General features: G+C 41.7%; 1 protein-coding gene across 9 annotated transcripts in view; it reads right to left on the bottom strand.

The window, feature by feature from the left end:
- The window catches only part of otof (otoferlin), a 208760-nt gene that overhangs the window by 178445 nt on the left and 12763 nt on the right, over positions 1-17552 (bottom strand). For all 9 annotated transcript variants that reach the window (XM_062969177.1, XM_062969215.1, XM_062969186.1 and 6 more), the window contains exon 2: positions 3916-3974. In XM_062969177.1, the coding sequence (XP_062825247.1) occupies positions 3916-3974 (59 nt within the window). The remainder of the gene's footprint in view (positions 1-3915; positions 3975-17552) is intronic.

Genomic DNA, 17552 nt, shown 5'->3' with positions numbered 1-17552 from the left:
AGCTGAAGAGCAAGTAGATCACGACCGGTTTCGACTAGGTCTTCTTCAAGTGGATTAACAGAATTTATACTAAATTTATACTAAATTAACAGAAGCATATAACATATCTACATAATTGCCATTATAAACCTGACATAGATACTTACAATAGTACATTCATATGAACACCCTTTATGTTCCTCTTCCTAGTTGTGTTTTTATATCTTTTTTTCTAGGGTGGGTCTAAATAAAAGGAACAAACAGTGGCTATAACACAATTTAAAGTTTTTTAGGGTTTCAATTAAGAAGGTTATATCTTATTTATATACTCACAGTGTCCATGAGTTTATGTTCATGAAATACTCTGTATGGATTATGTTTATTACAATTGTGAATTCTGAACATATTGTATTTTATTCTATATGAGTATATTTTATACCTGTTGACTGAACATTACTAAAGCATATTGCTGTATTTGTGGGTATCTATTACTTTGGTGTGTAACCAGGAACCCATTTACTCAATATTGGTATAAGGTAGATGTCATTCATTCCAGGTTCGTGTCATTCCAAAGCAAAGGGGCTTAATTTGGAATCAACCAGAACTGGCTTGTCTGCAAGATCTGATCCATCGAATGCCTCATCACGCCTGCAACGAAGGACAAAGACCGTGTCCAAACGCTCGCCTTACCGCTAAGAAATAATAAGGTCGTCCGTGTTGTTGCTTTTATCTGGATTGGAGCCGTGAAATAGGCCTTGTTCCGGAATAAAGGGCAAGACAGAATCAGAGAATCAGATAATAATGGAGTTGGGAGAGACCACATGGGCTATCCAGTCCAACCCGGGGCCGGGCTGTGGCGCAGCTGGCTAGTAACGAGCTGCTATAAATCACTACTGACCGAGAGGTCATGAGTTCGAAGCCCGGGTCGGGTTAAGCCTCCGACCATTAAAAATAGCCCTGGCTTGCTGTTGACCTATGCAGCCCCGAAAGACAGTTGCATCTGTCAAGTAGGGAAATTTAGGCACGCTTTATGCGGGAGGCTAATTTAACTAATTTACAACACCATAAAACTGCCAGCAAAACACGAGGAAAAGAATGAGGAAGAACAGCCACCAGTGGACGGTGAAGCAACAGCTCCCCCTGTGGCTGGAATTGTGAAGCTGGAAAGATGTTAAAATGCCTCTGTGTCTGTCTAAATTGAATGTTGTTTGTCTGTTGGCATTGAATGTTTGCCATATATGTGTTCATTGTAATCCGCCCTGAGTCCCCTTCGGGGTGAGAAAGAAGGGCGGAATATAAATACTGTAAATAAATAAAATAAATAAATAAACCCCATCCTGCCATCAGGCAGGAAAAGCACAATCAAAGCACCCCCGACAGATGGCCATCCAGCCTCTGGCTGGGAATCCAATGAGGTCTCCTTCTCTGGAGGTTTTTAAACAGAGGTTGGATAGCCATCTGTCAGGAGTGCTTTGAGTGTCGCTCTCTATCTGTCATAAGGGGGTTGGATTGGATGGACTTTAAGGTCCCTTCCAATTCTTATATTCTATGATTCTCTGATTGTAAAACAAAGGATGGATGGACGCAACAGAACGGCATGATTTTTCAGGACAAAACGGCTGGAGAATTGAGGAATTAGCGTCAGGGGAAATACTTGTTCTCGCTCCACTTGATCAATGTAAAGCATATCTCTCCTTCCTCGCCACAATAAAGTGCCCTCGGCCGCTGGAAGTGGGAAAATCAATGCCAGACAATACGAATTGCCTAAATCCACCGCACGGCAAGCAATAAAACATATCGAGTGAGAAGCAAGGAACACGGAACGACACAAAAGAATGAAACAACCCCCGGGTCTGCCTGGCTAAGCTGATTTCCTGCCAAAGTCATGTTTATTGTGACTTCAATGGTGATTTATCGGGACTACAATAGCTTTGCAATGTTGACTCCCAATACGAACCATAGACAGACATCAGAAGAGCCTCAGTTATTGCTAATGGAGGGAACAGGGTTACGAATTCGAATTCAAGACTCACTAAGCTCCACAATGTCTCCCACCTTCATATACAAGATATATACCTATAGGTACATATGGATTTTTTGTGATATTATTATTATTATTGTTGTTGTTGTTGTTGTTGTATTTTATGACACAGCAAACAAGATAGATATGCTGGATTTCATATCACAAAATCACAAGTCGAACACTTCCCAAGTGTCTAGGACTGTGTGATGTATTTTCAGATGATGCGCACAGATCCCAGTAGGGTGGCCTTTTGCAGGTGGCAGATCGTGATTTTGTCAATGTCTATTGTTTCCAAATGCCGGCTGAGATCTTTTGGCAAGGCACCCAATGTGCCCATCACCACCGGGACCACCTGCACTGGTTTCTGCCAGAGTCTTTGAAGTTCAATCTTGAGGTCCTGAGAGCGGCTGAGTTTTTCCTGTTGTTTTTCGTCAATGCGACTGTCACCTGGGATGGCGACATCAATGATCCAAACCTTTTTCTTTTCCACAACTGTGATGTCTGGTGTGTTGTGTTCCAGAACTTTGTCAGTCTGGATTCGGAAGTCCCACAGTATCTTTGCGTGCTCATTTTCCAATACTTTTGCAGGTTTGTGATCCCACCAGTTCTTTGCTGCTGGGAGGTGGTACTTGAGGCATAAGTTCCAATGAATCATTTGGGCCACATAGTTGTGCCTCTGTTTGTAGTCTGTCTGTGTGATTTTCTTACAGCAGCTGAGGATATGATCAATGGTTTCATCGGTTTTCTTGCACAGTCTGCATTTTGGGTCATCAGCTGATTTTTCGATCTTGGCCTTGTTTGCCTTTGTCCTGATGGCTTGCTCCTGGGCTGCAAGGATCAGGCCTTCTGTCTCCTTCTTCAGGGTCCCATTCGTGAGCCAGAGCCAGGTCTTCTCCTTATCAGCTTTTCCTTCAATTTTGTCAAGGAACTTTCCATGCAATGTTTTGTTGTGCCAGCTGTCAGCTCTAGTTTGTAGTGTGGTTTTCTTGTACTGGTTTTTTGTCTGCTGTACTTTGAGGAGTTTCTGATTTTTGACTTCAATCAAAGCAGGTTCTTCACTTTGCTTGACATCTTCTGCCAGGGCATGTTCTTTTTCTTTGACGGCTTGTTTTACTTGTAAGATTCCTCTGCCCCCTGATCTTCTAGGCAGATAGAACCGGTCAACATCACTGCGAGGGTGCAGGGAATGATGAATGGTCATGAGTTTTCTTGTTTTTCTGTCCAAATTGTCTAGTTCCACCTGTGTCCAATTTAAAATGCTTGAGGACCCAGCGTTGACCGAGTCATTTGAAGAAGTCATTTTTTCAATTTTAAAAAATGCATAAGGTTGTGGGTGAACTACAACTCACATCATGCCAAGTTAACCAGGTTAATGGGCTGGGCTGTGGCGCAGCTGGTTAGTAGCCAGCTGCAATAAATCACTACTGATCGAGAGGTCATGAGTTTGAAGCCAGCCCGCATTGGATGAGCACCCGACCATTAAAATAGCTCACACTGGGATGTCTATGGTGGAGGGAACACATAAAATCTAGCATGAAATTGTCCTCGTAGGAAAGCCTTCCCTTGGGTAGTGGGCAGGATGGTGTTGGTGGAAGACATTCCCAGGGCTCGTAGCTTGTCTGGATAAGTGGACACTCCAGCCACTTACACACATACATACATATTTTCCCTTTTATTATGTGTATAGATTATTTGAGACTTTTGTAAATTATTATTATTATTATTATTATTATTATTATTATTATTATTATTATTCACTTTCTCCTCTGAAACAAGAGTTAACGTGATTTATTTTAATGCAAAAAATCATCCATGTGCAAGATGCCTTCCAATTTGGAAATCAAAATAATAAATTAACGAATGCATGAAACAAGCAGAGAATTAAACCCTGAATCCTGAAATGCCTTCCTTACCTCATCGAATGGAGCTTCATTCTCGCAGTTCTCAAGCACTCGGGTGTAGAAGGAGAGACCTGCAACAGCCAAAAGAAAAGAAAAGGAAATATATTTAGTGTTTGCAAAACACGGCAGAAGGTCCGGTTGGTGGGAATAAAGGAAGGTGAGGGTTAAGAATAGTGAAGCAGAAAGGCATCTGGGGAAGGCTCGGGTAAAATACCAGATTTTAAGTGTAGAACTCAGTGGAATTCAAGTTATGTGATGAAGTGGTAATAAAAGATTAATCTGCAGAACAGAAGAGATCTTTTATAGCATGAATGGCCTTTGATGGTAGAAAATGCAATGGGCATACAAAAAGGTCAATGCAGTCCTATACTGCATCGATAAGAACCTAGACAGAGAGAAGTCATAGTGGCTTTAGTCAGGCCTCACCTGAAATAATATTGTCTTAGTACAACACAAACTGAATATGAGCCCACACTGTTGTTGAAGTGGGAATGATTGTATATAGAGTTGTTTAAATGTAATTGAGTTATAGTGGTGCAATGTGAGCTGTAGATTGCATCATGCACTGTCTGCTGTCCACTATGCGAGTGTGTAAAGAGTTAACTGTGTATTGCATCAGACAGCAGAGGTGGTTATAAATAGCTCCTTGTGTTATCTCTCTGTTCGCTCTCTGCCTCTCTGCACTCTGTATATATCGTCTTGAGAGTTATCCGTTTGTTAGTAAATCTTTTGTAGATAGCCAAACAGGCTTCAGCCTCTTTATTGGTGCCAGTGATTCTTCGCTGATCTTCCGCTGCATGTGTGTTTATCCAAATCGCACGCTCTGACAACTGTGATGCAGCAGCACAAAAAACCAATGTGACCCCATGTTGTGTCTATGGGAATGAATGCAGTTCCATACCACTTGGATTGCCTTGGATCCATGCTATGGAATCATGGCAGTTGTGGCATACCTCACAGCCTCTGCAGATGCCTGCCATAGATGTGGGCAAAACGTCAGGAGACAATGCTTCTGGAACATGGCCAGGCAGACCGGAAAATGCACAACAATCCAGTGATTCCGGCCATGAAAGCCTTCAACAACACATGGCAGTTGTGGCTTGCACTCTTTTGCAAAGCACTGTTTCGTGAAACTACATCTTCCATGACTTCGTAGCATTGAGCCACGGAAATTAAAGCGGTGTCAAAGTGCATTCATTCTACCTGATAAATGTGCCTCATGTTGCCTTTGTGGGCCATGCAGAATCTCAGCACGCAATCAATGGAACAATAGTGATAATCAGGGCCAGCTAACACCTCCCGACAAAGGATTCCCTCAGGCAGGAAGCAGCCAGGCTTTGAATCTGCAAGGCCAATTGCAACACTCACATTTGCTTCAGACAGACAGGAATTCTTTCTCCCAACCCACAGATATATAAACCCACTTGACTCATTTACAACAGACCTTACAACTTCTGAGGAAGCCTGTCATAAATGTGGGCGAAATGTCAGGAGAGAATGCTTCTGGGACATGGCCAGACAGCCCGGAAAACTCACAGCAACCAAGTGATTCCGGCCATGAAAGCCTTCGTCGACACAGTGATAAAATCACTAAAAAAAAACAACCCAATACAGGTACCTTCCCATAATCTGCAGCCCACATATATATTTATTTGGAGGTTCCACATGAAGATTGTAATGAATCACGGGCATAATGAGAGTTACAGAGACATACATATGTTTCCTTTATCTCCTAGAACTCCTCCTTAAGACAGGTTTGCTATAAGCTCATCAAACCTTGAAAAGCTGTGAATGGGAACCAAGACCCTGCGAGACAGCCGAGTGTCTAAGCGGCCGACGGATGATCTAAAATCCACGACAAACTGTTAATCCCAGCACATCAATCAGAGATATTCATCCATTTATATATTATATATATATATATATATATATACACACACACACACACACACACACACACATACTAGCTGTGCCCGGCCACGCGTTGCTGTGGCCAAGTATGGTGGTATGGGAAATAAAGTATTGAGGAATTGGTGGTAGTTAAGGTCAAGGGTAAAGGTGTGGAGTCCAGATAATCCAGTTAAAGCAGATAATATAAGATTATAAATGAGTTATATAGCTGTGTGGAAGGGCCTTGAGTCTATCTACACTGCCATCTAATCCAGTTAAAATCTGATAATCTGTATTTTATAGGCAGTGTGGAAGAGGCCTAAGTGAGGCCTAACTCTGCCTGTCCCCTGGGTGAGTGGGTTCCTAGGAGACCAAGTGGGCGGAGCTTAGCCTTCTAACTGGCAGCAATTGGATAAAAACAATTATTCCTCTCCCTCTAATTAGGACTTTATTTTTCTTTTATTTTTGTTCTATCAACCTTGAGGCGTGGATGATGGCTTGTGTTGTCAATTTTTGAGGTTGTGGGGTGTTTAGTTTTGTTGTTTTGGCGGTTGGCAAGATTCCATCACTCTTTTATATATATAGATACCAGCTGTGCCCGGCCACGCGTTGCTGTGGCATTGTCTGGTGGTGTTGGTGAGAAATTGTTGAGGTAGTGGTGGTTTTGAATGTCTGTTGTATGGCTGTCTTTATGTTTATTATGCATTTGGTTGTTTGTGTACTGTGAAAGTGGTGAGGATAGAGGGGGTCTATGTCCCTGTGTAGTATTGTATAGTATTTATACGTTGTCCATTTGTTGTGAATGCTTGGATTGTGTCCTGCTGCATAGTAGAAAGGGTTGGGCTGGATGGCCCTTAAGGGTCTCTCCAAACTCTTGGTTCTATGCTTCTATGATTATTATTATCATCATCATCATCATCATCATCATCATCATCATCATCATTATGTAGAGGCTAGATGGCCATCTTTCAGGAGTGCTTGAATTGTGTCCTCCTGCATGGTAGAAGGAAGTTGATCTGGATGACCCTAGATAATCTGTGGAAAAGGCCTAAGTGAGGCCTAACTGTGCCTGTCCCTGGGCTGAGTAGGTTGCTAGGAGACCAAGTGGGCGGAGCTTAGTCCTCTAATTGGCAGCAATTGGATAAAAACAATTATTCCTGTCCCTCTAATTAGGACTTTATTTTTCTTTTGTTTTTGTTGTATCAACCTAGAGCCGTGGATGATGGGTTGTGTTGTCAAATTTCGAGGTTGGGGGGGTCTGTAGTTTTGTTGTTTTGTCCGATGCCCTGATTCCATCACTCTTTTATATATATAGATATTTTTGCACATCCACAAGTCTTTGCTTAGGTCTCTCCGTTTACAATACATTAGAAGAGGACTGATCGGAGTGCTATAAAGTGTATACCATCCAATCCAAATGAAGTTGGCAAACTCGGATGATGATTAAATGCCTTGTTCCCTAGGAGCAGAAGAAAACTTTTGAGTTCTTTATTTTGTTATAAGACGAATTTTGCACCTCAGCACTGGTTCACCTTCCTCTTAACACACACCCCACCACAGCAGACTAGGTTTAAATAGTTTATTGATAAAAGATAACAAAATCTGAATAAAAAGCAGTAAAGAAAGCAATGTTTCAAATGCAATGGCAGTCAGTAAAAAGCAATGTTTCAAATGCAATAATCCAAAAGGCAATTTGCAGAATATAGTTCCAAGTCTCTGATACAGGAAATCACTCCTGAAAACAAGACAACATGAACTTCAGAGAATAATCCAAAACACAGGTTCCAGGCATGAACAAAAGCAAGAATCCTTTTCTAAGAGCTTAGACAAGGCAGAAGCTGTGCTTCCAAAACTAAACATTGCTGCCTCTGAAATCTTTCCCTAATTCTCACTTATTTACCCATGCTTACAAGCCAAGAAAGCATTTCTCTGCCCTTGGGTTCCCATGCGTTTACCAGCTATCCTAAGGGAATGCCTAGGACGATGAACCTTTAACCTTAATCTTCTAAGGAAGACTCCTCTGACTCGCTGCCAGAGACACCTGGGACTTGTTGATGTTCTAAACTCTGTTGATGTTACAAATCCTGTGAAAGGTCACCTTTATCCCTAGTTTCTGTTTTCTCACTAGCCTGCAGCCTCTCTAACAATTCAGAGCCTTCAACATTTCCCTCATCAGCATTGCCTTGGTCAGCCTGCATAAACCCATCCCCCTTCATCATCAGACTGAACCACAACAATGAACTCCAGTCCTAATGGTATCCTACAGATGCCAACATCCCCAAAGAAGAAATGAACATCCGAGTCCAACTGAGTCAGAGAATGACAGAGTTGAAGGAAACCCAAAAGGTCATCCAGTCCAACCCTTTGTGTCAGATGGGAGGACACAATCCAAGGCCCACCGACAAATGGGAACCATAGGATCATATAAATCCCAGAGTGGAAAGAGACCACAAGGCAATAATCCACTATGGGCCGGGCTGTGGTGCAGCTGGTTAGTAGCCAGCTGCAATAAATCACTACTGACCGAGAGGTCATGAGTTCGAAGCCTGCCCGCATCGGATTGAGTGCCCGACCATTAAAAATAGCCCAGCTCATTGTTGATTTAAGCAACCTGAAAGATAGTTTTCTATCAAGTAGGAAATTTAGGTACTGCTTATGTGGGGAGGCTAATTTAACTAATTTACGACACCATAACATTGTCCAGCAGTGTGAGGAAAGGAATGGGGAAGTAATCCATCAAGGACTCAGTGTCACAGTGGATGATGAACCAACAGCTCCCCCTGTGGCTGAAATTGAGCGTACCCTCATGAAGCCGGAAGCTGGAAAATGTTAAATTGCCTCTGTGTCTGCCTATATATGTCGTATGTCTAATGGTATTGAATGTTTGCCATGTATATGCACATTGTGATCCACCCTGTAGTCCCCTTTGGGGTGAGAAAGAAGGGCAGAATATAAATACTGTAAATAAATAAATAAATAAATAAATAAAACATTAGTAGTAATCACTACTACAAAACTGAAGTAATCACAAACATATTCTTGTTCCAACAACTTGTAAAAGGTACAACAACAAATAGTATAGAGTGAAACATAAATATGTTATATTCACAATACTGATTACTGTTTCTTTCTCGTAGAACATTACAAGAGACCACAAGGGCCACCCAATCCAATCCTTTTTTGCCAGACACAATCCAAGCCCTCCCAACAGATGGCCATGCAGCCTCTGCTGAAAAGCCTCAAAGAAAAGGAGATTCCACCCAACTCCAAGAGATCACATTCCACTGTCAAGTAGCTCTTAAAGCCAGGAAGTTGTTTAGGTGGCTCAATCCGTGGCTCCATTATGTCCTAGTCTCCAAAGCAGCGGAAAACAAGCTGGCCTCTTCCTCCTCAATGGGACACCTTCAGACTCAGGCAAGGCATTTTTGCAATCAAAGTGGGAGCAAATCCTAACATGAGGGGCTCTCCTGGCTTGGAGGTTGCATTTATTGCGAGCATTCCTTATAATAATAATAATAATAATAATAATTACAATTATTATTATTATTATTATTATTGGCTCACGAATGGGACCCTGAAGAAGGAGACAGAAGGCCTGGTCCTTGCAGCCGAGGAGCAAGCCATCAGAACAAATACAATTCAGGCCAAGATCGAAAAATCAGCTGATGACCCAAAATGCAGACTGTGCAAGGAAACCAACGAAACCATTGATCATATCCTGTAAGAAAATTGCACAGACAGACTACAAACAGAGGCACAACTATGTGGCCCAAATGATTCATTGGAACTTATGCCTCAAGTCCCACCTGCCAGCAGCAAAGAACTGGTGGGATCACAAACCTGCAAAAGGATTGGAAAATGAGCACGCAAAGATACTGTGGGACTTCCGAATCCAGACTGACAAAGTTCTGGAACACAACACACCAGACATCACAGTTGTGGAGAAGAAAAAGGTTTGGATCATTGATATCGCCATCCCAGGTGACAGTCGCATTGACGAAAAACAACAGGAAAAACTCAGCCGCTATCAGGACCTCAAGATTGAACTTCAAAGACTCTGGCAGAAACCAGTGCAGATGGTCCCGGTGGTGATGGGCACACTGGGTGCCGTGCCAAAAGATCTCAGCCAGCATTTGGAAACAATAGGCATTGACAAAATTACAATCTACCAACTGCAAAAGGCCACCCTACTGGGATCTGCACGCATCATCCGAAAATACATCACACAGTCCTAGACACTTGGGAAGTGTTCGACTTGTGGTTTTTTGATACGAAATCCAGCATGTCTATCTTGTTTGCTGTATCATACTATGTCTTTGTGTCAATAATAATTTAAAAAAACCTTTATTTGTATTTGTATTTGAGTTTGCAGCATTGTGCGCATAGGGATGCTGCAAGAAGGCCTGGGAATTGGGGGCTCGATGGGCCCCCTCCTCAGGGAACCCCCGATTCCCTTGCTGTAGAAGCTGCGTTGCTGTATTGTGGGTTCCATCTGTTTTGTGTATCAGTTGCCAGGACTCCAGGGAAAGGGTTTCATAGTCTCAAGAGGTGACGGCACATGGCGGCGTGCTTTCCGCTGCTGATGCACTCTAAAACGTGAACCAGGGAGTGAAAGCCAATTGCAAGAAAAGAAAAAGAAAAGGACTCCTGGCATTCTTTTTTTTTTTTTAAGTTTTTTAAAAAATATTTTATTTATAATTTTCCATATACATAAAAAGAGTGAGAACATAACACAGAGATAGAAAGAATGAATCGAAGAGAAAACATAAAAAAGAAGAGAAAAACCCCAAGAAAACAAGAAATTAACATACGCACATTGGCGGGTACCCACTCCCTACCTTTCCAGATCTACTGCATTGCTGATTCGAATTCTCTCTTATCTGATCAAAATTACTATTAAAGTTCATATTTCCTGTGAGCCTAAGATTGGATTTAAACATGTCCAATCTGTTTTTGTCCTTGGTGGATTGTTCTGCGAAATTATTTGGGTTAATAGGTCCATGTTCCTTATATCTGATAATTTCAACAACCATTTTTCTGCTGTGCGTGCTTCTTGCTTCTTCCATAGTTTTGCTAGGCATATTCTAGCTGCTGTGATCATGTACATAAAAAGTCTTTCCGTATTGGCATCCATTTGAAAGTCTGTTATTCCTAATAGAAAATATTCAGGTTTTATGTCAAATTTTTTCCTTAGAATTTCCTGCATTTTCACATGGATTCCTTGCCAATACCTCTTGATCTTTTTGCACCTCCACCACATATGTAAAAAGTCACCTTTGTGTTTCCCACATTTCCAACATTGCCCCTCACCTTTCCCCTTGCTGAATTTTGCTAATCTTTCCGGTGTCAAGTACCACCTAAAGAAAAGCTTGTACCAATTTTCCTTTTTTATTTTCCTTTTTTTAAATTAGATTTCCAAATAAAATTTACAGTGAAAGAGTGAGAACAAATGGGTTTTTAAAAAAGGAGGTGAAGGAAATAGGTGGAATTGGAAGAAAATTAAGGCAGAAACGGAAAGAAGTGGGTATTCATAACCCATACCAGGTAAAGAGAAAAAGGAAAAAAAAAGGAAAAAAGGAAAAAAAAAGAATAGTAATAGTAATAATAATAATAATAATAATAATAATAATAATCTATATCTATATATATAAAAGAGTGATGGCATCAGGGCAGCGGACAAAACAACAAAACTACAGGCCCCCCAACCTCGAAATTTGACAACACAACCCATCATTCACGGCTCTAGGTTGATACAACAAAAAGAAAAGAAAAATAAAGTCCTAATTAGAGAGAGAGGGATAATTGTTTTTATCCAATTGCTGCCAGTTACAAGGCTAAGTTCCGCCCACTTGGTCTCCTAGCAACCTACTCAGCCAGGACAGGCACAGTTAGGCCTCACTTAGGCCTCTTCGACAGATTATCTAATTTGCACTGGATTATATGGCAGTATAGACACATCGAATCATAGCATCAGACAGTTAGGAGACACCCCTAAAGGCCATCCAGTCCAACCCAATTCTGCCATGCAGGACACAATCCAAGCACTCCCAACAGATGGCCACCCAGCCTCTCAATACTAATACTAATACTAATACTAATAATAATTATTACATCATCATACAATCCTAAGGTTTGGAGTGACCCCTAAGGATCATCCAGATCAATTTCCTTCTTCCATACAGGACACAATCCAAACACTCCTGAAAAATTGCCATCCAGCCTCTACATAATAATGATGATGATGAGGATAACAATAATAATAATAATAATAATAATAATTAATAGAAGCATAGAATCCAAGAGTTTGCAGAGACCCCTAAGGACCATCCAGCCCAACCCTTTCTACTATGCAGCAGGACACAATCCAAGCATTCACAACACATGGACAACGTATAAGTACTATACAATACTACACAGGGACCTAGACCCCCTCTACCCTCACCACTTTCAGAGTACACAAACAACCAAATGCATACTAAACACAAAGACAACCATACAACAGACATTCAATACCACCACTAACTCAACAATTTCTCACCAACACCACCAGACGCCACAGCAACGCGTGGCCGGGCACAGCTAGTAATAATAATAAAAGAGTTGACTTCCATCTCTTACACAGATACATTAAAAATTTTTTTCCCCTTGTTTCTTTTTTTTTCTTTTTTCTTCAGCATCTTCTTGCATTCAGTCTATATCAACAAACCCTCTATTTAAGTTAAATTAGCACCTTCATTTGCATTCTTGATATTGCAATCGGCTGCATTTGCAGGGGGTTAACTCTCACTCCACACCCTCTGGATTTAGGGTGCCAATGGCGACCTTGTGAAAGGCCTTACGGAAATCAAGACAGGCTGTATTCTCCACAGCCTTCCATTCACTTACCAAGCTTGTAGCTATGAATGAGCTTGGAAACTCCTTCCCCACAACGCAGCATTTTGGCTACGATGCGCAGCTCCGGGAAGGGGTGACCTGGTTGAGGACACAAGCGGCAGAGTTTTGTGGGGAAGGAGTTTCCAAGCTCATTCCTCTCTATGGTAAGTGCCTAGATTTGAATGGGGACTATGTTGAGAAGTGGTATTTGGGTGTGGCTTTCAACTGCATATGGTAAATGTTTTCTCCTATACTTTGTTCATTTTTAAATCCAAAACGTAATCTACTTTCTGGATAACCCTCATAAAATGCTAATATGATATATGCAGAGGCAACGCTATATATGCAAAAGTTTACTATTTTTTGGCTTATGGTCCCTTCAAGATGACCTTTGGATACCCCTCCTTATGATTCTATGAATGAGAATCAGTGTGAGATCTCTTGCAAAGAGGATTTTGCACCACTACCCCTTGGGCTCTCTCTTTGGAGTGCTCTTTTAAACTTCGGATTAAAACCCAGCACAGGTTTCGCAACCCCCTGGCACTACCACCTCTGCTCCCAAATGGATTTATCCACCTTTAATTCCCTGGCAACGGAACCCCATCCCCACCCTTGGTGAACAACTCGCTTCCCTCTTAATATTCTTGCACCAGAAGCCATGTGGGAAGATTGGTGGGCTGAATGCATCGCATAGTCACTGCTCTGCAGCACAGAAGCAAGCAAACCTTTAATATTATTTTCGGGGCGGTTTCAATAAATCATACTTATTGCAGTGTCAGGTTAATCGTGTTTGCAGAATGATGTATCCTGTGTTTCCAAAAAAAATAACAAAACATTTTCCTCCATTTGTGCCTCTTTGAATTCCACAGCACTGCTGGTCACAGCTGACCTCCAGTTAGAGCGCTTAAGGGCCAGGACTTCTCAGTTCTTGTAGTCTATGCCACAGTTTTTGAGGTTGGCTTTGAGCCCATCTTTTCCGAAAAGTTACTTTTTGGTCCAAACTCGAGAACCCTAAGCTCAGTATTTGGGGAATTATTTGTTCCTTTTTCCCTCCTGAAAAGCCCCAAATAGCAGATTAGAGAGCTGGGATAAACCAAAATAAATTAATTCCAATAGGGAGAAAAGTAAGTGTAATGAAGTATGAATTTTTGGTTTACAGATGTTATGTTTAATTGTGTGTTTGTGTTTTAAAAGGGTGAGTATTGCAGTTATTGCTTCTCTGCACTCAGAGGCTGGTTGCCATGGAGAAGTAGGCGGAGCCAACTGCCGTTTTGATGAAGAAGTGCAGAGTTTAAAAAAGGGTTTTAGTCTGTGCTCTGATGAGGCACAGGGAAGATTGATCCTAGGTTAAAGGGGATCAAGGGAGACTCAATTGTTCATTTTGAGTTGGTTTAAAATAAGTTTGGTGACTTATTTTATGTAGTCTGTGTCCTGATAAGGAACAGAGAATCTGTGATTGAATATCACAGGGGTGACTATGGTTTAAAAGTGGCAGAGAATGAGGTTCTGACTACTTTAAGTTAAAGAAGTGACACTTTAGGGAGTCTGACTCATCTTATTCTAATATTTTACAATAGCCCCATACTTGAGGTGTTGCCAATGTTATATTGCACTTTATTGTCCATTTCAACTGTGAAATTACCTTCCCCATTTCGGCACACTCTGCACTGGGTTCTATGAATTAGTCTCCTGTTTTAACATTGTATGCTTCATGTCGATTTTAACAATTGTTTTTACTGATATTGATGTTTTTATTGGTTTTATTGTTTTATTGTTGTGTTATTGATATTTGTTTGTTTTATTGGGCTAGGCCCCATGTAAGCCGCCCCGAATCCCTTCGGGGAGATGGGGCGGGGTATAAAAATAAAGTTATTATTATTATTATTATTATTATTATTATTATTATTATTGTAACTGTTAATGAAAGTGCCTCTAAGTGAGAATTGTAACCACTAAGCTCTGTGCCTGAATAAACTTGTTATTGTTCCTCCAACATCTAAGACTCTATCGCATATATTACAAACTATGTTACGCTACCATCTAAATAAGAAGAAGAAAGGGGGAAAAAGTAAAAGGTCTCCTCTCTGAGTCTTTGGTGGCTGCATTTTACAAATTGGTGGCAGTCGTTAATAGCTCCCTTACAGTAAGGGACTCCAATGAGATATTATCCGCAGCAGCCTGGATCCACTGGTGGCCTCCCATCCAAGTCCTAACCAGGGCTGACCCTGCTTAGCTTCCAAAATGAGAGTATAGTACCTGGAATAGTGAAATTTCTGAGTTGCAAACTTGCCATCTCCAAACCTACAATGCCTATTATCCCTGATGAGCTTAACCAATAGCTATGGTTTCAGGGGAGGATGGGAGTTGGAGTCCAACATATGGAAAAGGGAGTAAGGGAGGTTGTAACCCAGGCATGGGAAAACTTCAGCCCTCCAGGTGTTTTGGACTTCAACTCCCACAATTCCTAACAGTTTGGGAGTTGAAGTCCAAAACACCTGAAAGGCCGAAGTTTGACCGTGCCTGTTGTAACCTCACTTTAGAAAATGGACCCTGGCTTGTGATGCATCTACACTGTATAATTAATGTGGAATTGATGCACTTTTACACCCTTCTGTACTGCCATATAATCCAGATTATCAAAGCAGATAATCTACATGATGGGAGACTGGGAATCATAATGAGATAAGGCTCCAGCACTCTTTGCTGGAAGACCTTGTGGAACTACAACTCCCAAGATGATGTAGCACTGAGCCAGGGAAGTTCAAGGCCCCTTCTACACTGCCGTATAATCCAGATTATCTACATTATCTGCTTTGAACAGGATTATATGAGTCTACGCTGTCAAATAATCCGGTTCGAAGCATATAATCTGGATTTTATATGGCAGAGTAGAAAGGGTTTAAATGGCACAATGTGATGAAACCTTGGGAGTTGTAGTTCTGCAAGGTCTTGAGCCTTTCCTGGGAGAGAGTGCTGGCTGCCAAATAATCCAGTTCAAAGCATATAATCTGGATTTTATATGGCAGTGTAGACAGGGCTGAGATGGCACAATGCAATGAAACCTTGGGAGTTGTAGTTCTGCAAGGTCTTGAGCCTTTCCCGGGAAAGAGTGCTGGCTGCCAAATAATCCAGTTCAAAGCATATAATCTGGATTTTATATGGCAGTGTAGACAGGGCTGAGATGGCACAATGCAATGAAACCTTGGGAGTTGTAGTTCTGCAAGGTCTTGAGCCTTTCCCGGGAAAGAGAGCTGGCTGCCAAATAATCCAGTTCAAAGCATATAATCTGGGTTTTATATGGCAGAGTAGAATGGGTTTAAATGCGATGAAACCTTGGGAGTTGTAGTTCTGCAAGGTCTTGAGCCTTTCCTGGGAAAGAGTGCTGGCTGCCAAATAATCCAGTTCGAAGCATATAATCTGGATTTTATATGGCAGTGTAGACAGGGCTGAGATGGCACAATGCAATGAAACCTTGGGAGTTGTAGTTCTGCAAGGTCTTGAGCCTTTCCTGGGAAAGAGTGCTGGCTGCCAAATAATCCAGTTCAAAGCATATAATCTGGATTTTATATGGCAGTGTAGACAGGGCTGAGATGGCACAATGCAATGAAACCTTGGGAGTTGTAGTTCTGCAAGGTCTTGAGCCTTTCCCGGGAAAGAGAGCTGGCTGCCAAATAATCCAGTTCAAAGCATATAATCTGGATTTTATATGGCAGAGTAGAATGGGTTTAAATGCGATGAAACCTTGGGAGTTGTAGTTCTGCAAGGTCTTGAGCCTTTCCTGGGAAAGAGTGCTGGCTGCCAAATAATCCAGTTCGAAGCATATAATCTGGATTTTATATGGCAGAGTAGAATGGGTTTAAATGCGATGAAACCTTGGGAGTTGTAGTTCTGCAAGGTCTTGAGCCTTTCCCGGGAAAGAGAGCTGGCTGCCAAATAATCCAGTTCAAAGCATATAATCTGGATTTTATATGGCAGAGTAGAATGGGTTTAAATGCGATGAAACCTTGGGAGTTGTAGTTCTGCAAGGTCTTGAGCCTTTCCTGGGAAAGAGTGCTGGCTGCCAAATAATCCAGTTCGAAGCATATAATCTGGATTTTATATGGCAGTGTAGACAGGGCTGAGATGGCACAATGCAATGAAACCTTGGGAGTTGTAGTTCTGCAAGGTCTTGAGCCTTTCCTGGGAAAGAGTGCTGGCTGCCAAATAATCCAGTTCAAAGCATATAATCTGGATTTTATATGGCAGTGTAGACAGGGCTGAGATGGCACAATGCAATGAAACCTTGGGAGTTGTAGTTCTGCAAGGTCTTGAGCCTTTCCCGGGAAAGAGAGCTGGCTGCCAAATAATCCAGTTCAAAGCATATAATCTGGATTTTATATGGCAGAGTAGAATGGGTTTAAATGCGATGAAACCTTGGGAGTTGTAGTTCTGCAAGGTCTTGAGCCTTTCCTGGGAAAGAGTGCTGGCTGCCAAATAATCCAGTTCGAAGCATATAATCTGGATTTTATATGGCAGTGTAGACAGGGCTGAGATGGCACAATGCAATGAAACCTTGGGAGTTGTAGTTCTGCAAGGTCTTGAGCCTTTCCTGGGAAAGAGTGCTGGCTGCCAAATAATCCAGTTCAAAGCATATAATCTGGATTTTATATGGCAGTGTAGACAGGGCTGAGATGGCACAATGCAATGAAACCTTGGGAGTTGTAGTTCTGCAAGGTCTTGAGCCTTTCCCGGGAAAGAGAGCTGGCTGCCAAATAATCCAGTTCAAAGCATATAATCTGGATTTTATATGGCAGAGTAGAATGGGTTTAAATGCGATGAAACCTTGGGAGTTGTAGTTCTGCAAGGTCTTGAGCCTTTCCTGGGAAAGAGTGCTGGCTGCCAAATAA

The sequence above is a fragment of the Anolis carolinensis genome, chromosome 1, assembly GCF_035594765.1.
Source record: "Anolis carolinensis isolate JA03-04 chromosome 1, rAnoCar3.1.pri, whole genome shotgun sequence".
Classification (NCBI taxonomy): Eukaryota; Metazoa; Chordata; class Lepidosauria; order Squamata; family Dactyloidae; genus Anolis; species Anolis carolinensis.
This window is presented reverse-complemented; position numbering and strand designations above follow the sequence as displayed.